Raw genomic sequence first — 24,768 nt, 5'->3', positions numbered from 1 at the left:
CCAGGTCTAAACCAGGACTAAACCAGTTCTAAACCAGGTCTAAACCAGGACTAAACCAGTTCTAAACCAGGTCTAAACCAGGACTAAACCAGTTTTAAACCAGGTCTAAACCAGGACTAAACCAGGACTAAACCAGGTCCAAGCCAGGTCTAAACCAGGACTAAAACTAAACCAGGACTAAACCAGGTCTAAACCAGGACTAAACCAGTTCTAAACCAGGTCTAAACCAGGACTAAACCAGGTCTAAACCAGGACTAAACCAGGTCTAAACCAGGACTAAAACTAAACCAGGACTAAACCAGGTCTAAACCAGTTCTAAACCAGGTCTAAACCAGGACTAAACCAGTTCTAAACCAGGTCTAAACCAGTTCTAAACCAGGTCTAAACCAGGACTAAACCAGTTCTAAACCAGGACTAAACCAGGACTAAACCAGGTCTAAACCAGAACTAAAACTAAACCAGGACTAAACCAGGACTAAAACTAAACCAGGACTAAACCAGGACTAAAACTAAACCAGGACTAAACCAGGACTAAACCAGGACTAAAACTAAACCAGGACTAAACCAGGACTAAACCCGAGAAAAAACTAAAATGTGAAGAAAAACAACATGTTAAAAAATATGATTTTATTCTTATAAAAAGCAGAACTCACTCATTCATGTGATTCTGAAAAACTGGACTAAACTAGGAGTATAACTAGGTTATCATTTTAAATGTTGTGATTCTCTTAACAGAGCTATAATGTGATTGGTCGGAGCCCAGTCCTGATGCGGTCGTCACGGCGATGACATCACTGGCTCTCATTGGAGTACATGCGGTACATCAGTGTCACGACTCCGGCCGCCAGCAGAGAGAGCACCCAGTGACCCCAGGAACTACCAGAGGAAACAGGGTCTAAACAGGGTCTAAACCGGGACTAAACAGGGTCTAAACCGGGTCTAAACCAGGTCCAAGTAGGGTCTAAACCAGGTCTAAACCAGGTCTAAACCGGGTCCAAACCGAGTCTAAACCGGGTCTAAACCAGGACTAAACCAGGACTAAACCAGGACTAGAATCAAAGGTTTACCTGGGCTCTTGGTGTAAAGTGGTGGCCAGTGTCTCCTGGAAACACAAAGACGTTAGTTTCAAACTCCGTGTCCAGATGTCTCATGTTGGACTCACCTCTGGTCTGGAGATCTTCTCTCTGTCGTCCTGGAAACAAACACATGTTCAAGACACGAGTGATGAGAAGGAACAGGACAGAACACAGACCAGAGCGGGCGCAGAGCGGGCGCGGAGCGGGCGCGGAGCAGGCGCGGAGCGGGCGCGGAGCGGGCTCAGAGCGGGCTCAGAGCGGGCGGGCGCAGAGCGGGCGCAGAGCGGGCGCAGAGCGGGCGCCTAGCGGGCTCAGAGCGGGCGGGCGCAGAGCGGGCGCAGAGCGGGCGCAGAGCGGGCGGGCGCAGAGCGGGCGGGCGCAGAGCGGGCGCAGAGCGGGCTCAGAGCGGGCTCAGAGCGGGCTCAGAGCGGGCGGGCGCAGAGCGGGCGCAGAGCGGGCGCAGAGCGGGCGCCTAGCGGGCTCAGAGCGGGCGGGCGCAGAGCGGGCGCAGAGCGGGCTCAGAGCGGGCGGGCGCAGAGCGGGCGCAGAGCGGGCGCCTAGCGGGCTCAGAGCGGGCGGGCGCAGAGCGGGCGCAGAGCGGGCTCAGAGCGGGCGGGCGCAGAGCGGGCGCAGAGCGGGCTCAGAGCGGGCGGGCGCAGAGCGGGCGCAGAGCGGGCGCCTAGCGGGCGCAGAGCGGGCGGGCGCAGAGCGGGCGGGCGCAGAGCGGGCGGGCGCAGAGCGGGCTCAGAGCGGGCGGGCGCAGAGCGGGCGCAGAGCGGGCTCAGAGCGGGCGGGCGCAGAGCGGGCTCAGAGCGGGCTCAGAGCGGGCGGGCGCAGAGCGGGCGTGTCTGTCGGGCTGCGGTCGTTCCCGTGGAGATCACCAGGAAAGATCTGATCAACCGTACTGAAGGGTCTTTTTTACATAGAAAATGATTTTCCCTCTGATCTCTTTTAGGATCAGTCTGTGGGCTCTTTGGATGTTTAAACCAGGTTTAACCAGGTCTAACACAGGACTAAACCAGGTCTAACACAGGACTAAACCAGGTCTAACACAGGACTAAACCAGGTCTAACCAGGACTAACCAGGACTAAACCAGGTCTAAACAAGGTCTAACACAGGACTAAACCAGGTCTAACCAGGACTAAACCAGGTCTAACACAGGACTAAACCAGGTCTAACCAGGACTAACCAGGACTAAACCAGGTCTAAACAAGGTCTAACACAGAACTAAACCAGGTCTAAACCAGGTCTAACACAGGACTAAACCAGGTCTAACCAGGACTAACCAGGACTAAACCAGGACTAAACCAGGTCTAAACCAGGTCTAACACAGGACTAAACCAGGTCTAAACCAGGTCTAACACAGGACTAAACCAGGTCTAAACCAGGTCTAACACAGGACTAAACCAGGTCTAACCAGGACTAAACCAGGTCTAACACAGGACTAAACCAGGTCTAAACCAGGTCTAACACAGGACTAAACCAGGTCTAACCAGGACTAACCAGGACTAAACCAGGTCTAAACCAGGTCTAACACAGGACTAAACCAGGACTAAACCAGGTCTAAACCAGGTCTAAACCAGGACTAAACCAGGTCTAACCAGGACTAACCAGGACTAACCAGGACTAAACCAGGACTAAACCAGGTCTAAACCAGGACTAAACCAGGTCTAACCAGGACTAACCAGGACTAAACCAGGACTAAACCAGGTCTAAACCAGGACTAAACCAGGTCTAACCGGGTGCAGTTCTCCGATGATCATGTCCTTTGCCATCTCTTGTGCATCGGTCGAATGTCCCACGTCCTCAAAGCTCTCTGTGGCGTCTCCACCAGCCTGCTCCCTCAGCACCTCCTCTCCACCCGGGTGCTACAAACAAACAAACAAACAAACAAACAAAGATGGAGTCCAGTTCAAACAGTGAAGGCTCAAGGGCCAGAACCAGGACTAAACCTGGACTAAACCAGGTCTAAACCAGGTCTAAACCTGGACTAAATCTGGTCTAAACCAGGACTAAACCAGGTCTAAACCAGGACTAAACCAGGTCTAAACCAGGACTAAACCTGGTCTAAACCAGGACTAAACCTGGTCTAAACCAGGTCTAAACCAGGTCTAAACCAGGACTAAACCAGGTCTAAACCAGGACTAAACCAGGTCTAAACCAGGACTAAACCAGGTCTAAACCAGGACTAAATCTGGTCTAAACAAGGTCTAAACCAGGTCTAAACCAGGACTAAACCAGGTCTAAACCAGGACTAAACCTGGTCTAAACCAGGTCTAACCCAGGTCTAAACCAGGACTAAACCAGGTCTAAACCAGGACTAAACCAGGACTAAACCAGGTCTAAACCAGGACTAAATCTGGTCTAAACCAGGTCTAAACCAGGACTAAACCTGGTCTAAATCTGGTCTAAACCAGGTCTAAACCAGGACTAAATCTGGTCTAAACCTGGTCTAAACCAGGACTAAACCTGGTCTAAACCTGGTCTAAACCAGGACTAAACCTGGTCTAAACCTGGTCTAAAGCAGGACTAAACCTGGTCTAAACCTGGTCTAAACCTGGTCTAAACCTGGTCTAAACCAGGACTAAACCTGGTCTGGCTGAGGAGCAGGAGGGGCGGTGAACTTGTGCACAGTGGCTCTTGTGTTTGCTCAAAGTTCAGCCCTTGATAACTCTTTAACCACAAACACAATCTAATCACCTGCTGTTGATCGAGTTTTGATGTTTATAAATTCAAACGTTCACCTCCAGCCTGAGGTCAAAGGTCACCCAGGTTCAGCTTGAGGTCAAGGGTTAAAATCAGGATAACTCTGTATCATTGTGATGAAACGTCTCTGGAGTCGTGTTTTTGTTTCATTCACTGTTTCAGACTTTGTCCCGGTTCAAGAGCTTCAGTTTCCTCAGGTTCTGATCCACATCCTGAGAACGTGAGGGGCGTGGCTAAAGCTAGTGTGTGTGAGGGGCGTGGCTAAAGCTAGTGTGTGTGAGGGGCGTGGCTAAAGCTAGTGTGTGTGAGGGGCGTGGCTAAAGCTAGTGTGTGTGAGGGTCGTGGCTAAGGCTAGTGTGTGAGGGGCGTGGCTAAAGTTAGTGTGTGAGGGGCCTGGCTAAAGCTAGTGTGTGAGGGGCCTGGCTAAAGCTAGTGTGTGAGGGGCGTGGCTAAGGCTAGTGTGTGAGGGGCGTGGCTAAAGCTAGTGTGTGAGGGGCCTGGCTAAAGCTAGTGTGTGAGGGGCCTGGCTAAAGCTAGTGTGTGAGGGGCGTGGCTAAAGCTAGTGTGTGAGGGGCGTGGCTAAAGCTAGTGTGTGAGGGGCGTGGCTAAAGCTAATGTGTATGAGGGGCGTGGCTAAAGCTAGTGTGTGTGAGGGGCGTGGCTAAAGCTAGTGTGTGAGGGGTGTGGCTAAAGCTAGTGTGTGTGAGGGGCGTGGCTAAAGCTAGTGTGTGTGAGGGGCGTGGCTAAAGCTAGTGTGTGTGAGGGGCGTGGCTAAAGCTAGTGCGTGTGAGGGGCGTGGCTAAAGCTAGTGTGTGTGAGGGGCGTGGCTAAAGCTTGTGTGTGTGAGGGGCGTGGCTAAAGCTAGTGTGTGTGAGGGGCGTGGCTAAAGCTAGTGTGTGTGAGGGGCGTGTCTGAAGCTAGTGTGTGTGAGGGGCGTGGCTAAAGCTAGTGTGTGTGAGGGGCGTGGCTAAAGCTAGTGTGTGTGAGGGGCGTGGCAAAAGCTAGTGTGTGTGAGGGGCGTGGCTAAAGCTAGTGCGTGTGAGGGGCTTGGCTAAAGCTAGTGTGTGAGGGGCGTGGCTAAAGTTAGTGTGTGAGGGGCCTGGCTAAAGCTAGTGTGTGAGGGGCGTGGCTAAAGCTAGTGTGTGAGGGGCGTGGCTAAAGCTAGTGTGTGTGAGGGGCGTGGCTAAGGCTAGTGTGTGAGGGGCGTGGCTAAAGCTAGTGTGTGAGGGGTGTGGCTAAAGCTAGTGTGTGAGGGGCGTGACTAAAGCTAGTGTGTGTGAGGGGCGTGGCTAAGGCTAGTGTGTGAGGGGCGTGGCTAAAGCTAGTGTGTGAGGGGTGTGGCTAAAGCTAGTGTGTTTGAGGGGTGTGGCTAAAGCTAGTGTGTGAGGGGCGTGGCTAAAGCGAGTGGCGTGCGGCCATAAACAGGAAACAGCTGTTGCTAACGCGCTTTGCTAGCTTTGTGTTGCTAAGGCTCCACATAGTTAGGGTTAGTAGCATCAGAATCTCTCAGGTCCTAAAAATGGCTCATGAAGCTCCTCTGGGTTTTTAAAGGCCACTCAGCATTCACCTCATTCAGGTCTAAACTTTTTTACCTTGTGGTACCATCAAATAGGACTAAACCAGGACTAAACCAGGACTAAACCAGGTCAGAACGAGAGAATGAGATAAACGAGTCCAAACACGACGGAAGAAGAAAAACAAGAGATACTAAGTGTCAGAGTCGCTCCATTTAAGACCAAGAGACCGAGACCAGACCTGGCCCTGAACCAGGACTAAACCAGGACTAAACCAGGTCTAAACCAGGACTAAACCAGGACTAAACCAGGTCTAAAACAGGACTAAACCAGGACTAAACCAGGTCTAAAACAAACAGGAGGAGGCACCTCCAGGCCAAGTACGAGTCAGGTTTGTGGAGTACAGAAACAAGAGGCTCCCACATCATGAGAAGTTTTAAGGCCTAATGTTCACGATTTTTGGTCAATTTATTTTTTTATGTCCACGGGCTTATGAACTGGGCCTTGACCTCCAAGTGAACGAGTCCAGTTATACAAATGTAGAAAGTAAAGTACTTTTACTTTTTTTTTAATTATTACTGCTTTATTACTACATTTCACAGTCACTTTGAAATACTGAGACAAAGTGATGAAATATTCCAGGAAGTGTCTGAAAGTCTCTGCATTCTAACAATGCGCAGGTCAAAGGTCACAGGTCATCTCACGCTCACCTCTTCGAGGAACTTGGTCACGTCGTAAACTTTGTTGTGGATGATGATCCACGTTGATTTGAACGAGTTCTTCTCCTCGATCTCGGAGAGCCGGTAGTACCGGAGCTCCCCCGGGCCGCTCTGCTCTTTGTCCCCCATGAGTGACGCTGTGAGGCGGGTACGTGAGCTCGGAGGTGCCGCTGTCCGTGCGCTTCTCCCGGAAACTCGGTTTTTAGCGAGTGACTACACAGGAGTGTCCGACATTTACCCCAGATCACGGCCGCGAGCCTCGGCCGAGCGTCACGGTGCGTCACCATGCGTCAAGGTGCACGTGCGGGCAGAGGCTTCCGCTCCGGACTGTCACAATAAAAGCACGGACAGGTGAAGCAAACAGGCTTTATTACTGCGAAAAAAGCTTTGCGTGGTGTATTGCAATAAAGTATAGTATTGTATTTGTATACGTTGTATTCTGCTCCTCCTAATGTGACTGTTACACTGTGGTAATAGTCATTATTGTGCTCACCTGTAGAGGGCGCACTTGTCCTGGGGTGCAGGCTGTATTGTTATGAACCTGGACCAAAAGTTTAAGTAATATAAAGGTCGTGGCTGCAGAGCCGCAGCGTGGTCAAATGGCCCAGCAGTTTCAGGAACCGCGGCACTGCCATATAGCCTCATAGCTAACCACAACCTTAACCCTAACCTTAAAGGTCCCATAACATGCTAAATCGACTTTTCAGAGCTTTTAACCTTCTTACATTGCTATTTGTGCTTCATATATGTCCAGAGTGTTTTTTAAATTGATTCCTGCAGTGTTTAGCTATAGTACAGACTATCTCCTTTCCGCAAATCTCCAAACTGACGGGGGGTGGGTGCAAGACCGCGTCATAACACCAGGCACAGGTCACCATCACCCTCCACCCTCCCCCCTCACCCTCCCGCCTGCCGCCCCCTTCCCCCCGGCTCCGCGCTGCTCCAGGCTCTCGTGTCTCCCCATACCAGCCCCGGAGTTTTTCTGCTTCGATTTACGAGGAAACACGGCTCAAAGAGGCCCAAAACGTCATTAATGATATCGCACTCTCTACTATTATCACAATGGTGAAGGTTTATGTGGCAGTTGATGCAGCAACGGGAAAATAAACAGAGAGAAGTTCTATCCGATACCGAAAAACCAGGAAATAAGAGCGCGATGGACATAAGACTTTTATATATATATATATATATGCCACTCCTCATGCCACTCCCCCGTGCTCATGCCACTCCCCGTGCCCATGCCACTCCCCCGTGCTCATGCCACTCCCCCGTGCACATGCCACTCCCCCGTGCGTATGCCACTCCCCCGTGCACATGCCACTCCCCCGTGCTCATGCCACTCCCCCGTGCTCATGCCACTCCCCCGTGCTCGTGCCACTCCCCCGTGCTCATGCCACTCCGCCATGCTCATGCCACTCCCCCGTGCTCATGCCACTCCCCCGTGCACATGCCACTCCCCCGTGCACATGCCACTCCCCCGTGCGTATGCCACTCCCCCGTGCTCATGCCACTCCCCCGTGCGCATGCCACTCCCCCGTACATGCCACTCCCCCGTACATGTCACTCCCCCGTGCACATGCCACTCCCCCGTGCACATGCCACTCCCCGTGCACATGCCACTCCCCCGTGCACATGCCACTCCCCCGTGCGCATGCCACTCCCCCGTACATGCCACTCCCCCGTACATGCCACTCCCCCGTGCACATGCCACTCCCCCGTACATGCCACTCCCCCGTGCGCATGCCACTCCCCCGTACATGCCACTCCCCCGTACATGCCACTCCCCCGTGCACATGCCACTCCCCCGTACATGCCACTCCCCCGTGCACATGCCACTCCCCCGTGCACATGCCACTCCCCCGTGCACATGCCACTCCCCCGTACATGCCACTCGCCCGTGCGCATGCCACTCCCCTGTACATGCCACTCCCCCTACATGCCACTCCCCCTACATGCCACTCCCCCTACATGCCACTCCCCCGTACATGCCACTCCCCCGTGCACATGCCACTCCCCCGTGCACATGCCACTCCCCCGTGCTCATGCCACTCCCCGTGCACATGCCACTCCCCGTGCACATGCCACTCCCCCGTGCTCATGCCACTCCCCCGTGCGCATGACACTCCCCCGTGCGCATGCCACTCCCCCGTGCTCATGCCACTCCCCCGTGCACATGCCACTCCCCCGTGCTCATGCCACTCCCCGTGCCCATGCCACTCCCGAGGGCTCTGCAGGTGAACGAGGCTCTGCAGGTGAACGAGGCTCTGCAGGTGAGCAGTAGGTGCAGTCCACGCCACGAGGAAATAAGACTCAGATCTGGGCCAAAAAAAATCGTCAATTCAACCTTTAAATAAAAAATAGGGTAAAAGTATGTATGTAAAAATATGATTTTTTAAAGTAGACCTAGTATGCTTTTTTAAATATTTAGTACATAGCTATAAAATTAGCCACCGCACTTTTGATCTAAAACTAATTAAAGGGCACATATTGTGTAAATAGTTTATTTATCTCTCTCTTTGACTCTGTTCTCTCTCTGTTCTCACTCTGTTCTCACTCTGTTCTCTCTCTGTTCTCACTCTGTTCTCACTCTGTTCTCTCTCTGTTCTCACTCTGTTCTCACTCTGTTCTCACTCTGTTCTCTCTCTGTTCTCACTCTGTTCTCACTCTGTTCTCACTCTGTTCTCTCTCTGTTCTCACTCTGTTCTCACTCTGTTCTCACTCTGTTCTCACTCTGTTCTCACTCTGTTCTCTCTCTGTTCTCTCTCTGTTCTCACTCTGTTCTCACTCTGTTCTCTCTCTGTTCTCTCTCTGTTCTCACTCTGTTCTCTCTCTGTTCTCTCTCTGTTCTCACTCTGTTCTCACTCTGTTCTCACTCTGTTCTCACTCTGTTCTCTCTCTGTTCTCTCTCTGTTCTCTCTCTGTTCTCACTCTGTTCTCACTCTGTTCTCTCTCTGTTCTCTCTCTGTTCTCACTCTGTTCTCACTCTGTTCTCACTCTGTTCTCTCTCTGTTCTCTCTCTGTTCTCACTCTGTTCTCACTCTGTTCTCTCTCTGTTCTCTCTCTGTTCTCACTCTGTTCTCACTCTGTTCTCTCTCTGTTCTCTCTCTGTTCTCACTCTGTTCTCTCTCTGTTCTCTCTCTGTTCTCACTCTGTTCTCACTCTGTTCTCACTCTGTTCTCTCTCTGTTCTCTCTCTGTTCTCACTCTGTTCTCTCTCTGTTCTCTCTCTGTTCTCACTCTGTTCTCACTCTGTTCTCTCTCTGTTCTCACTCTGTTCTCACTCTGTTCTCTCTCTGTTCTCACTCTGTTCTCACTCTGTTCTCACTCTGTTCTCTCTCTGTTCTCACTCTGTTCTCACTCTGTTCTCTCTCTGTTCTCACTCTGTTCTCACTCTGTTCTCTCTCTGTTCTCTCTCTGTTCTCTCTCTGTTCTCACTCTGTTCTCACTCTGTTCTCTCTCTGTTCTCACTCTGTTCTCACTCTGTTCTCTCTCTGTTCTCACTCTGTTCTCACTCTGTTCTCACTCTGTTCTCTCTCTGTTCTCTCTCTGTTCTCTCTCTGTTCTCACTCTGTTCTCTCTCTGTTCTCACTCTGTTCTCACTCTGTTCTCACTCTGTTCTCTCTCTGTTCTCTCTCTGTTCTCACTCTGTTCTCTCTCTGTTCTCACTCTGTTCTCTCTCTGTTCTCACTCTGTTCTCTCTCTGTTCTCACTCTGTTCTCACTCTGTTCTCACTCTGTTCTCTCTCTGTTCTCACTCTGTTCTCACTCTGTTCTCACTCTGTTCTCTCTCTGTTCTCTCTCTGTTCTCACTCTGTTCTCTCTCTGTTCTCTCTCTGTTCTCACTCTGTTCTCACTCTGTTCTCTCTCTGTTCTCTCTCTGTTCTCTCTCTGTTCTCACTCTGTTCTCACTCTGTTCTCACTCGTCACAAACTCTGGAGCACATTCAGCTTCATTCACAGATAAACTCCTCTCCCCTCCGAGCCTCAGAAACACTCCGTTCTAAATCTCCTCCATCTGTGACTCTTGAAATGTGTGTAATTCTCTCTGCGTCCAGTAGATGGCGCAAAAGCTCAGTTAGGCCCTAGGGAATCAGCAGAGATCCATTATATAACAAAATGATTATACATATTATGTATAATCATTTTGTTTTTAGTTCTTAAACATGAGATGCCAAACCAAAGGTACAAGATCATGTTTAAAGGCCGATAATAATACACTTAAAGGTTGAATGGACCATTTTTTTGACCCAAATCTGAGTCTTATTTCCTCATGGCGTGGATTAGTCCTGCCACGTATCAATCATAAAACGCACCTACCGCTCACCTAAGAGCAGCACGTTTCCGCGTGTCTAAGCGCATTGATCTATCATAATATAGTTCCCTCAGTGTACGGGACAAAATGAAGACGGAGAAAGACAGTTGGAGCTGACACAGAAGAGACGGAAATCTAAAAAAGACGAGCGATGCGATGTGATCCGTCGCGCTGATAAACAAACGCACGTGTGTGTTGTATCAGTCCGCACGGGGGAGTGGCATGTGCACGGGGGAGTGGCATGTGCACGGGGGAGTGGCACGTGCACGGGGGAGTGGCACGTGCCCGGGGGAGTGGCACGTGCCCGGGGGAGTGGCACGAGCACGGGGGAGTGGCATGTGCCAGGGGGAGTGGCATGTGCACGGGGGAGTGGCACGTGCACGGGGGAGTGGCACGTGCACGGGGGAGTGGCATGTGCACGGGGGAGTGGCATGTGCACGGGGGAGTGGCATGTGCCCGGGGGAGTGGCACGTGCCTGGGGGAGTGGCATGTACACGGGGGAGTGGCATGTGCCCGGGGGAGTGGCATGTGCACGGGGGAGTGGCATGTGCCCGGGGGAGTGGCATGTGCCCGGGGGAGTGGCATGTGCCCGGGGGAGTGGCATGTGCACGGGGGAGTGGCATGTGCACGGGGGAGTGGCACGTGCACGGGGGAGTGGCACGTGCCCGGGGGAGTGGCACGTGCCCGGGGGAGTGGCACGAGCACGGGGGAGTGGCATGTGCCAGGGGGAGTGGCATGTGCACGGGGGAGTGGCACGTGCACGGGGGAGTGGCATGTGCACGGGGGAGTGGCATGTGCACGGGGGAGTGGCATGTGCACGGGGGAGTGGCATGTGCCTGGGGGAGTGGCATGTACACGGGGGAGTGGCATGTGCCCGGGGGAGTGGCATGTGCACGGGGGAGTGGCATGTGCCCGGGGGAGTGGCATGTGCCCGGGGGAGTGGCATGTGCCCGGGGGAGTGGCATGTGCACGGGGGAGTGGCATGTGCACGGGGAAGTGGCATGTGCACGGGGGAGTGGCACGTGCCCGGGGGAGTGGCACGAGCACGGGGGAGTGGCATGTGCACGGGGGAGTGGCATGTGCACGGGGGAGTGGCATGTGCCCGGGGGAGTGGCATGTGCACGGGGGAGTGGCATGTGCACGGGGGAGTGGCATGTGCACGGGGGAGTGGCACGTGCCCGGGGGAGTGGCACGTGCCCGGGGGAGTGGCACGCGCACGGGGGAGTGGCACGTGCACGGGGGAGTGGCACGAGCACGGGGGAGTGGCATGTGCCAGGGGGAGTGGCATGTGCCCGGGGGAGTGGCATGTGCCCGGGGGAGTGGCATGTGCACGGGGGAGTGGCATGTGCACGGGGAAGTGGCATGTGCACGGGGGAGTGGCACGTGCCCGGGGGAGTGGCACGAGCACGGGGGAGTGGCACGTGCACGGGGGAGTGGCATGTGCACGGGGGAGTGGCATGTGCACGGGGGAGTGGCATGTGCACGGGGGAGTGGCACGTGCACGGGGGAGTGGCACGAGCACGGGGGAGTGGCATGTGCCAGGGGGAGTGGCACGAGCACGGGGGAGTGGCATGTGCCAGGGGGAGTGGCATGTGCACGGGGGAGTGGCACGTGCACGGGGGAGTGGCACGTGCCCGGGGGAGTGGCACGTGCCCGGGGGAGTGGCACGAGCACGGGGGAGTGGCATGTGCCAGGGGGAGTGGCATGTGCACGGGGGAGTGGCATGTGCACGGGGGAGTGGCACGTGCCCGGGGGAGTGGCATGTGCACGGGGGAGTGGCATGTGCCCGGGGGAGTGGCATGTACACGGGGGAGTGGCATGTGCACGGGGGAGTGCCCGGGGGAGTGGCATGTGCACGGGGGAGTGGCATGTGCCCGGGGGAGTGGCATGTGCCCGGGGGAGTGGCATGTGCCCGGGGGAGTGGCATGTGCACGGGGGAGTGGCATGTGCCCGGGGGAGTGGCATGTGCCCGGGGGAGTGGCATGTGCACGGGGGAGTGGCATGTGCACGGGGAAGTGGCATGTACACGGGGGAGTGGCATGTTCCCGGGGGAGTGGCATGTGCCCGGGGGAGTGGCATGTGCACGGGGGAGTGGCATGTGCACGGGGGAGTGGCATGTGCCCGGGGGAGTGGCATGTGCACGGGGGAGTGGCATGTGCACGGGGGAGTGGCATGTGCCCGGGGGAGTGGCATGTGCACGGGGGAGTGGCATGTGCCCGGGGGAGTGGCATGTGCCCGGGGGAGTGGCATGTGCACGGGGGAGTGGCACGAGCACGGGGGAGTGGCACGTGCACGGGGGAGTGGCACGAGCACGGGGGAGTGGCACGAGCACGGGGGAGTGGCATGTGCACTTCCGCCTGAGTTCTCAAATTGCCGAAAAATCGTCCATTGCGCCTTTAATGCATAATATTTGTCATGTAATTCTAGCAACTGGTCTATTGACTTCCTGTTCAAAACGACCAAATTCAATTTACATGTTTTTATAATTATTTGTTTTATAACCCTGCGTGTGTGACCCAGAGTCTGAGTTTTGTTAAATAACCACAGTTAAGTCCAGAGCAGTGGGCGGGGATAGGGGGTAAGTGAGCAGTCGAGCCTCAGATACAGAACATTACGAGGTTGTTCAAACATGCAGTTTATGACGAGAACACTGTAATAACATCTGTAATAATAAGTCTATCCTATGTAATATGTGCTCTTTAAATAATAGAATAGTTGAATGGATGAAAACTATCTCCAAATACACTTTAGATAGACTCAGGATCAATAATTCACCTTTCATCTTTCGCAGAAAAACTCCTAAACACATCTGCGTTTCCACAACCCTGGCACCCGCCTCTTTAACACATCCAGCGCTCCCATTGGCCCAGCGCTCTCTTCCTCGCTCTCTGATTGGTCTGTTCTGTTCTCACTCTCCACCGAGGTCGCCTAAGTTCGGGGGGAACGGGGCTTCTCACGCGTCCCGGGGCTTTAATGACGGTTTGTGACGACACGGAGCTTTATCACTGTCCCAGGATGACCGTGAACTCTCCCGCTGTCGGCCTCAAACGCGTCTGTTTGGGAAAAAAAACAGAGTGAAGCTTTAAAACGTCGCTATAACAACGCATTTGTACGTTTTGGCAGCTGTGGCGGGAAAGCGTCCAGGTCCCAAAGTCCGAGATTGTTATTGAACACAATGCGCCACTACTTCCTCCTCCAAACCTCATAAAACGGGACTTTGAGCTTACTTTACTTTACTTTACTTCTTTTTACTTTACTTTACTTTACTTTACTTTACTTAGTGCTATTCTTACAATTAATGACACAACAACAGACGTAATACCTTACTAACCTTAATTCACCTTGTTCAGTTGTATTTTTTTTTAGATTTAATCAGTTGGCATAGCTATTCATCTATTATATTCGTTCACGATAATAAAATGTAATACAAAATTATTCTTATTGCCTCTAAAAAAGAAATAAAAGCGTTACATTTCTAGATATGAACGCTATTTACGTAGTTTGATCATTGATACAGAGTGATACATCCTGCTCTCACGGAAGATCTTTCTTGCTAAAGACATTGTTCGTGCTAAAGTTAATATTTGGATAAACTATTTAGATTTTATTCTGTTTTTCGTCTTATTGAAGCGAATCTCCTCAAGAAACGACGATAAAGGAGCATTTGTTGTAACTCTTAGTCTGAAAAAGGAACATAAAATAGAATAAAGACCGTGTATTTGGCGATTTAGCTTGCGCTAGGCTAAAGGCAGGTAAGTCCGCCGTATTTTTGTTCTAATATTGTCTCATCTTTTGTTATTATTTCAGTTTGGGCAACACAAAAAAATACTAAACCATAAACGTGAAAACAGTTTTGACTTTGTTAAAATTTATTTTAAGAATTTAGTTTTCTTTTGTGACAAGTTATTTTATGTATTATAAAAAGACAACATATTATGTTAATAAGTTAGTTATTATGTTAATGATAAAATAATCTCCATTTTATTTTAATTGAGAATTATTTGAGTATGAGTAATTATTTATTTTAATTAGGTAACCAGTATTTCTGTATATTATGCCTTTTTAAAGAGATAATACTGTGTCAAGGCATTTTGAGAGCAAATATATTCAAGTAAAGTGCATCACTTACAGAATCACTCATTGTTTATTCTATTTTGACATTTCGATTTGTCAAAATGTAGGTTTCTTTGTTTTAAAACGTCTTTAATCAAACGTTACAGAGTCTGTGTCGTCCAGATCCGTGTGTTTCAGGATGAGTGCCGTGTTCTTCCTGTCGCTGCCCGAGCTCCAGAGTCTCTGCTGCGTCGCTCTGAAGTTACAGGACGATTACGACAAACCGCGCACCAAACAGATGAGCACGAGCAGGTAACCAACACATCCAAACAGCATGAGCAGGTGACCAACACATCCAAAGAGCAGGAGCAGGTGACCAACACATCCAAACAGAGCAGGTGACCAACACATCCAAACAGAGCAGGTGACCAACACATCCAAACAGCACGAGCAGGTGACCAACACATCCAAACAGCACGAGCAGGTGACCAACACATCCAAAGAGCACGAGCAGGTGACCAACACATCCAAAGAGCAGGAGCAGGTGACCAACACATCCAAACAGAGCAGGTGACCAACACATCCAAACAGCATGAGCAGGTGACCAACACATCCAAAGAGCAGGAGCAGGTGACCAACACATCCAAACAGAGCAGGTGACCAACACATCCAAACAGAGCAGGTGACCAACACATCCAAACAGCACGAGCAGGTGACCAACACATCCAAACAGAGCAGGTGACCAACACATAATGGTTTGTGTGTTTTCAGGAAGCTGGTTCTTCTTTTCTCTGACGTTTTGGCTGCGCCGGCTTTAGACTCATTCACCGAGATCACTGCGGTCATGACTGTGAGTGGACTAACCCGGGTCTAAACCGGGTCTCAACCGGGTCTAACATGGTCTAAGCCGGGTCTAAACCGGGTCTAAACCGGGTCTAAACCGGGTTTAATCCAGGCGCTACATTTTCTGTGTTTCAGGTCCAGTTCTTCCAGTCTGGAGTTCTTCAGGGCTTCATTCACAGACACTGTCTTCAGGTGAACGACTTCTGTCCTGACCAGACTCAGGTCCAGACTCAGGTCCAGGACCAGACTCAGGTCCAGACTCAGGTCCAGACTCAGGTCCAGACTCAGTTCCAGGACCAGACTCAGGTCCAGACTCAGGTCCAGACTCAGGTCCAGACTCAGGTCCAGGTCCAGACTCAGGTCCAGACTCAGGTCCAGGTCCAGACTCAGGTCCAGACTCAGGTCCAGACTCAGGTCCAGACTCAGGTCCAGGACCAGACTCAGGTCCAGACTCAGGTCCAGACTCAGGTCCAGACTCAGTTCCAGGACCAGACTCAGGTCCAGACTCAGGTCCAGACTCAGGTCCAGACTCAGGTCCAGGACCAGACTCAGGTCCAGACTCAGGTCCAGACTCAGGTCCAGGACCAGACTCAGGTCCAGACTCAGGTCCAGACTCAGGTCCAGGTCCAGACTCAGGTCCAGGACCAGACTCAGGTCCAGACTCAGGTCCAGGTCCAGAGTCAGGTCCAGGCTCAGGTCCAGGACCAGACTCAGACTCAGGTCCAGACTCAGGTCCAGACTCAGGTCCAGACTCAGGTCCAGATTCAGTTCCAGACTCAGGTCCAGGTCCAGAGTCAGGTCCAGACTCAGGTCCAGGCTCAGGACCAGACTCAGGACCAGACTCAGGTCCAGACTCAGGTCCAGGCTCAGGTCCAGGCTCAGGTCCAGGATCAGGTCCAGGATCAGGTCCAGGCTCAGGTCCAGACTCAGGTCCAGACTCAGGTCCAGGCTCAGGTCCAGGCTCAGGTCCAGGTCCAGACTCAGGTCCAGACTCAGGTCCAGACTCAGGTCCAGGCTCAGGTCCAGGCTCAGGTCCAGGTCCAGGCTCAGGTCCAGGTCCAGGCTCAGGTCCAGGTCCAGACTCAGGTCCAGACTCAGGTCCAGGCTCAGGTCCAGGCTCAGGTCCAGGCTCAGGTCCAGGTCCAGGCTCAGGTCCAGGTCCAGGCTCAGGTCCAGACTCAATTCCAGGTCCAGGCTCAGGTCCAGGTCCAGACTCAGGTACAGACTCAGGTCCAGACTCAGGTCCAGGTCCAGGCTCAGGTCCAGGCTCAGGTCCAGGTCCAGGCTCAGGTCCAGACTCAGGTCCAGGCTCAGGTCCAGACTCAGATCCAGGTCCAGGCTCAGGTCCAGGCTCAGGTCCAGGTCCAGGCTCAGGTCCAGACTCAGGTCCAGGCTCAGGTCCAGACTCAGGTCCAGGTCCAGGCTCAGGTCCAGGCTCAGGTCCAGACTCAAGTCCAGGCTCAGGTCCAGACTCAGGTCCAGGTCCAGGCTCAGGTCCAGGCTCAGGTCCAGGCTCAGGCTCAGGTCCAGGCTCAGGTCCAGGCTCAAGTCCAGACTCAGGTCCAGGTCCAGGCTCAGGTCCAGACTCAAGTCCAGGCTCAGGTCCAGGTCCAGGCTCAGGTCCAGGCTCAGGTCCAGGCTCAGGTCCAGGCTCAAGTCCAGGCTCAGTTGTAATACCAGTAGAACTTCAGCAGGGGTCGCCAATGTTCAGCCTTTAATACTTAAACATTTAGATGTTCGTATTATTTTGATGAGCTAAATATTGTATGATTGTTTCTTTCATGTGTTTGTTCCAGATGAAGAGTCCAGAGCAGGTTTATCCCGGGACGCTCCAGGTCTGTGTGTCCTTCAGCCTCATCTGCAGACTCACCCCAAACTGGAACAAGGTCGGACTGTACCTGGTCAAGGGTGAGGACTGGACCAGGACTAAACCAGGACTACACCAGGACTGGACCAGGACTAAACCAGGACTACACCAGGACTGGACCAGGACTAAACCAGGACTAAACCAGGACTGGACCAGGACTACACCAGGACTGGACCAGGACTACACCAGGACTAAACCAGGACTGGACCAGGACTAAACCAGGACTAAACCAGGACTGGACCAGGACTACACCAGGACTAAACCAGGACTGGACCAGGACTACACCAGGACTGGACCAGGACTACACCAGGACTAAACCAGGACTGGACCAGGACTAAACCAGGACTAAACCAGGACTGGACCAGGACTAAACCAGGACTAAACCAGGACTGGACCAGGACTACACCAGGACTGGACCAGGACTACACCAGGACTAAACCAGGACTGGACCAGGACTAAACCAGGACTACACCAGGACTGGACCAGGACTAAACCAGGACTAAACCAGGACTGGACCAGGACTACACCAGGACTGGACCAGGACTACACCAGGACTAAACCAGGACTGGACCAGGACTAAACCAGGACTAAACCAGGGCTGGACCAGGACTACACCAGGACTAAACCAGGACTGGACCAGGACTACACCAGGACTGGACCAGGACTACACCAGGACTAAACCAGGACTGGACCAGGACTAAACCAGGACTAAACCAGGACTGGACCAGGACTACACCAGGACTAAACCAGGACTGGACCAGGACTATACCAGGACTAAACCAGGACTGGACCAGGACTACACCAGGACTAAACCAGGACTGGACCAGGACTAAACCAGGACTACACCAGGACTGGACCAGGACTAAACGAGGACAAAACCAGGACTGTACCAGGACTAAACCAGGACTAGACCAGGACTGGACAAGGACTAAACCAGGACTAAACCAGGACTAAACCAGGACTAAACCAGGACTGGACCAGGACTAAACCAGGACTAAACCAGGACTGGACCAGGACTAAACCAGGACTACACCAGGACTGGACCAGGACTAAACCAGGACTAAACCAGGACTGGACCAGGACTACACCAGGACTAAACCAGGACTGGACCAGGACTAAACCAGGACTGGACCAGGACTACACCAGGACTGGACCAGGACTACACCAGGACTAAACCAGGACTGGACCAGGACTAAACCAGGACTAAACCAGGACTGGACCAGGACTACACCAGGACTAAACCAGGACTGGACCAGGACTACACCAGGACTGGACCAGGACTACACCAGGACTAAACCAGGACTGGACCAGGACTACACCAGGACTAAACCAGGACTGGACCAGGACTACACCAGGACTAAACCAGGACTGGACCAGGACTATACCAGGACTAAACCAGGACTGGACCAGGACTACACCAGGACTAAACCAGGACTGGACCAGGACTAAACCAGGACTACACCAGGACTGGACCAGGACTAAACGAGGACAAAACCAGGACTACCAGGACTAAACCAGGACTAGACCAGGACTGGACCAGGACTAAACCAGGACTAAACCAGGACTAAACCAGGACTAAACCAGGACTGGACCAGGACTAAACCAGGACTACACCAGGACTGGACCAGGACTAAACCAGGACTAAACCAGGACTGGACCAGGACTAAACCAGGACTACACCAGGACTGGACCAGGACTAAACCAGGACTAAACCAGGACTGGACCAGGACTACACCAGGACTAAACCAGGACTAAACCAGGACTGGACCAGGACTACACCAGGACTAAACCAGGACTGGACCAGGACTAAACCAGGACTAAACCAGGACTGGACCAGGACTACACCAGGACTAAACCAGGACTGGACCAGGACTAAACCAGGACTACACCAGGACTGGACCAGGACTACACCAGGACTAAACCAGGACTGGACCAGGACTAAACGAGGACTACACCAGGACTGGACCAGGACTAAACCAGGACTAAACCAGGACTAAACCAGGACTGGACCAGGACTAAACCAGGACTACACCAGGACTGGACCAGGACTAAACCAGGACTAAACCAGGACTGGACCAGGACTAAACCAGGACTACACCAGGACTGGACCAGGACTAAACCAGTACTAAACCAGGACTAAACCAGGACTGGACCAGGACTACACCAGGATTAAACCAGGACTAAACCAGGACTAAACCAGGACTGGACCAGGACTAAACCAGGACTAAACCAGGACTGGACCAGGACTAAACCAGGACTACACCAGGACTGGACCAGGACTAAACCAGGACTAAACCAGGACTGGACCAGGACTAAACCAGGACTACACCAGGACTGGACCAGGACTAAACCAGGACTAAACCAGGACTAAACCAGGACTGGACCAGGACTAAACCAGGACTAAACCAGGACTGGACCAGGACTAAACCAGGACTAAACCAGGTCTAAACCAGGACTAAACCAGGACTAAACCAGGACTAAACCAGGTCTAAACCAGGACTAAACCAGGACTAAACCAGGACTAAACCAGGACTAAACCAGGACTGGACCAGGACTACACCAGGACTAAACCAGGACTGGACCAGGACTAAACCAGGACTACACCAGGACTGGACCAGGACTACACCAGGACTAAACCAGGACTGGACCAGGACTACACCAGGACTGGACCAGGACTACACCAGGACTAAACCAGGACTGGACCAGGACTAAACCAGGACTACACCAGGACTGGACCAGGACTACACCAGGACTAAACCAGGACTGGACCAGGACTACACCAGGACTACACCAGGACTGGACCAGGACTACACCAGGACTGGACCAGGACTACACCAGGACTAAACCAGGACTGGACCAGGACTAAACCAGGACTAAACCAGGACTGGACCAGGACTACACCAGGACTAAACCAGGACTGGACCAGGACTACACCAGGACTGGACCAGGACTACACCAGTACTAAACCAGGACTGGACCAGGACTAAACCAGGACTACACCAGGACTGGACCAGGACTACACCAGGACTAAACCAGGACTGGACCAGGACTAAACCAGGACTACACCAGGACTGGACCAGGACTAAACCAGGACTAAACCAGGACTAAACCAGGAGTAAACCAGGACTGGACCAGGACTACACCAGGACTGGACCAGGACTAAACCAGGACTAAACCAGGACTGGACCAGGACTAAACCAGGACTACACCAGGACTGGACCAGGACTAAACCAGTACTAAACCAGGACTAAACCAGGACTGGACCAGGACTACACCAGGACTAAACCAGGACTGGACCAGGACTACACCAGGACTAAACCAGGACTGGACCAGGACTATACCAGGACTAAACCAGGACTGGACCAGGACTACACCAGGACTAAACCAGGACTGGACCAGGACTAAACCAGGACTACACCAGGACTGGACCAGGACTAAACGAGGACTAAACCAGGACTGGACCAGGACTAAACCAGGACTACACCAGGACTGGACCAGGACTAAACCAGGACTACACCAGGACTGGACCAGGACTACACCAGGACTAAACCAGTACTGGACCAGGACTACACCAGGACTACACCAGGACTGGACCAGGACTACACCAGGACTAAACCAGGACTGGACCAGGACTAAACCAGGACTACACCAGGACTGGACCAGGACTGCACCAGGACTAAACCAGGACTGGACCAGGACTACACCAGGACTACACCAGGACTGGACCAGGACTACACCAGGACTGGACCAGGACTACACCAGGACTAAACCAGGACTGGACCAGGACTAAACCAGGACTAAACCAGGACTTGACCAGGACTACACCAGGACTAAACCAGGACTGGACCAGGACTACACCAGGACTGGACCAGGACTACACCAGGACTAAACCAGGACTGGACCAGGACTAAACCAGGACTACACCAGGACTGGACCAGGACTACACCAGGACTAAACCAGGACTGGACCAGGACTACACCAGGACTAAACCAGGACTGGACCAGGACTACACCAGGACTAGACCAGGACTGGACCAGGACTATACCAGGACTAAACCAGGACTGGACCAGGACTACACCAGGACTAAACCAGGACTGGACCAGGACTAAACCAGGACTACACCAGGACTGGACCAGGACTAAACGAGGACAAAACCAGGACTGTACCAGGACTAAACCAGGACTAGACCAGGACTGGACCAGGACTAAACCAGGACTAAACCAGGACTAAACCAGGACTAAACCAGGACTGGACCAGGACTAAACCAGGACTACACCAGGACTGGACCAGGACTAAACCAGGACTAAACCAGGACTGGACCAAGACTAAAACAGGACTACACCAGGACTGGACCAGGACTAAACCAGGACTAAACCAGGACTGGACCAGGACTAAACCAGGACTACACCAGGACTGGACCAGGACTACACCAGGACTAAACCAGGACTGGACCAGGACTACACCAGGACTACACCAGGACTGGACCAGGACTACACCAGGACTAAACCAGGACTGGACCAGGACTAAACCAGGACTACACCAGGACTGGACCAGGACTACACCAGGACTAAACCAGGACTGGACCAGGACTACACCAGGACTACACCAGGACTGGACCAGGACTACACCAGGACTAAACCAGGACTGGACCAGGACTAAACCAGGACTAAACCAGGACTGGACCAGGACTACACCAGGACTAAACCAGGACTGGACCAGGACTACACCAGGACTAAACCAGGACTGGACCAGGACTAAACCAGGACTACACCAGGACTGGACCAGGACTACACCAGGACTACACCAGGACTGGACCAGGACTAAACCAGGACTAAACCAGGACTAAACCAGGACTGGACCAGGACTAAACCAGGACTACACCAGGACTGGACCAGGACTAAACCAGGACTAAACCAGGACTGGACCAGGACTAAACCAGGACTACACCAGGACTGGACCAGGACTAAACCAGTACTAAACCAGGACTAAACCAGGACTGGACCAGGACTACACCAGGACTAAACCAGGACTGGACCAGGACTACACCAGGACTAAACCAGGACTGGACCAGGACTATACCAGGACTAAACCAGGACTGGACCAGGACTACACCAGGACTAAACCAGGACTGGACCAGGACTAAACCAGGACTACACCAGGACTGGACCAGGACTAAACCAGGACTAAACCAGGACTGGACCAGGACTAAACCAGGACTACACCAGGACTGGACCAGGACTAAACCAGGACTAAACCAGGACTAAACCAGGACTGGACCAGGACTAAACCAGGACTAAACCAGGACTAAACCAGGACTGGACCAGGACTAAACCAGGACTACACCAGGACTGGACCAGGACTAAACCAGGACTAAACCAGGACTAAACCAGGTCTAAACCAGGACTAAACCAGGACTAAACCAGGACTAAACCAGGACTAAACCAGGACTGGACCAGGACTACACCAGGACTAAACCAGGACTGGACCAGGACTACACCAGGACTACACCAGGACTGGACCAGGACTACACCAGGACTAAACCAGGACTGGACCAGGACTAAACCAGGACTACACCAGGACTGGACCAGGACTGCACCAGGACTAAACCAGGACTGGACCAGGACTACACCAGGACTACACCAGGACTTTACCAGGACTACACCAGGACTGGACCAGGACTACACCAGGACTAAACCAGGACTGGACCAGGACTAAACCAGGACTAAACCAGGACTGGACCAGGACTACACCAGGACTAAACCAGGACTGGACCAGGACTACACCAGGACTGGACCAGGACTACACCAGGACTAAACCAGGACTGGACCAGGACTAAACCAGGACTACACCAGGACTGGACCAGGACTACACCAGGACTAAACCAGGACTGGACCAGGACTACACCAGGACTAAACCAGGACTGGACCAGGACTACACCAGGACTAAACCAGGACTGGACCAGGACTATACCAGGACTAAACCAGGACTGGACCAGGACTACACCAGGACTAAACCAGGACTGGACCAGGACTAAACCAGGACTACACCAGGACTGGACCAGGACTAAACGAGGACAAAACCAGGACTGTACCAGGACTAAACCAGGACTAGACCAGGACTGGACCAGGACTAAACCAGGACTAAACCAGGACTAAACCAGGACTGGACCAGGACTAAACCAGGACTACACCAGGACTGGACCAGGACTAAACCAGGACTAAACCAGGACTGGACCAAGACTAAACCAGGACTAAACCAGGACTAAACCAGGACTGGACCAGGACTAAACCAGGACTACACCAGGACTGGACCAGGACTAAACCAGGACTAAACCAGGACTAAACCAGGACTAAACCAGGACTGGACCAGGACTAAACCAGGACTACACCAGGACTGGACCAGGACTAAACCAGGACTAAACCAGGACTGGACCAAGACTAAACCAGGACTAAACCAGGACTAAACCAGGACTGGACCAGGACTAAACCAGGACTAGACCAGGACTGGACCAGGACTAAACCAGGACTAAACCAGGACTAAACCAGGACTGGACCAGGACTAAACCAGGACTACACCAGGACTGGACCAGGACTAAACCAGGACTACACCAGGACTGGACCAGGACTAAACCAGGACTGGACCAGGACTACACCAGGACTAAACCAGGACTGGACCAGGACTAAACCAGGACTAAACCAGGACTGGACCAGGACTACACCAGGACTAAACCAGGACTGGACCAGGACTAAACCAGGACTACACCAGGACTGGACCAGGACTACACCAGGACTAAACCAGGACTAAACCAGGACTGGACCAGGACTAAACCAGGACTACACCAGGACTGGACCAGGACTAAACCAGGACTAAACCAGGACTGGACCAGGACTACACCAGGACTAAACCAGGACTGGACCAGGACTAAACCAGGACTAAACCAGGACTGGACCAGGACTACACCAGGACTAAACCAGGACTGGACCAGGACTAAACCAGGACTACACCAGGACTGGACCAGGACTAAACCAGGACTAAACCAGGACTACACCAGGACTGGACCAGGACTGCACCAGGACTAAACCAGGACTGGACCAGGACTACACCAGGACTACACCAGGACTGGACCAGGACTACACCAGGACTGGACCAGGACTACACCAGGACTAAACCAGGACTGGACCAGGACTAAACCAGGACTAAACCAGGACTGGACCAGGACTACACCAGGACTAAACCAGGACTGGACCAGGACTACACCAGGACTGGACCAGGACTACACCAGGACTAAACCAGGACTGGACCAGGACTAAACCAGGACTACACCAGGACTGGACCAGGACTACACCAGGACTAAACCAGGACTGGACCAGGACTACACCAGGACTAAACCAGGACTGGACCAGGACTATACCAGGACTAAACCAGGACTGGACCAGGACTACACCAGGACTAAACCAGGACTGGACCAGGACTAAACCAGGACTACACCAGGACTGGACCAGGACTAAACGAGGACAAAACCAGGACTGTACCAGGACTAAACCAGGACTAGACCAGGACTGGACCAGGACTAAACCAGGACTAAACCAGGACTAAACCAGGACTAAACCAGGACTGGACCAGGACTAAACCAGGACTACACCAGGACTGGACCAGGACTAAACCAGGACTGGACCAGGA

General features: G+C 52.9%; 2 protein-coding genes across 2 annotated transcripts in view; one reads left to right on the top strand and one right to left on the bottom strand.

Annotated features, from left to right (window-relative positions):
* Window positions 1–1,147: 1,147 nt before the first annotated feature.
* LOC140357123 (cytochrome b5-like) lies at window positions 1,148–6,281 on the bottom strand. The gene is made up of 3 exons (XM_072442041.1): window positions 6,008–6,281; window positions 2,817–2,945; window positions 1,148–1,192 (listed from the first exon to the last, which is right to left on the bottom strand). The coding sequence occupies exons 1-3, from the start codon at window positions 6,143–6,145 to the stop codon at window positions 1,148–1,150; spliced, it is 312 nt and encodes a 103-aa protein (XP_072298142.1). The 5' UTR covers window positions 6,146–6,281.
* LOC140357122 (uncharacterized) overlaps window positions 6,144–24,768 on the top strand; it is a 40,537-nt gene continuing 21,912 nt past the window's right edge. Inside the window, exons 1-7 of the mRNA XM_072442040.1 lie at window positions 6,144–6,367; window positions 13,117–13,304; window positions 14,546–14,690; window positions 14,772–14,948; window positions 15,150–15,228; window positions 15,357–15,413; window positions 17,018–17,129. Coding sequence (XP_072298141.1) covers window positions 6,144–6,367; window positions 13,117–13,304; window positions 14,546–14,690; window positions 14,772–14,948; window positions 15,150–15,228; window positions 15,357–15,413; window positions 17,018–17,129 — 982 coding nt within the window. The remainder of the gene's footprint in view (window positions 6,368–13,116; window positions 13,305–14,545; window positions 14,691–14,771; window positions 14,949–15,149; window positions 15,229–15,356; window positions 15,414–17,017; window positions 17,130–24,768) is intronic.

The sequence above is a fragment of the Eucyclogobius newberryi genome, unplaced genomic scaffold (assembly GCF_026437365.1).
Source record: "Eucyclogobius newberryi isolate DKJ021-1_F unplaced genomic scaffold, fEucNew1.0.hap1 SCAF_126, whole genome shotgun sequence".
In the NCBI taxonomy this organism is placed as follows: Eukaryota; Metazoa; Chordata; class Actinopteri; order Gobiiformes; family Gobiidae; genus Eucyclogobius; species Eucyclogobius newberryi.
This window is presented reverse-complemented; position numbering and strand designations above follow the sequence as displayed.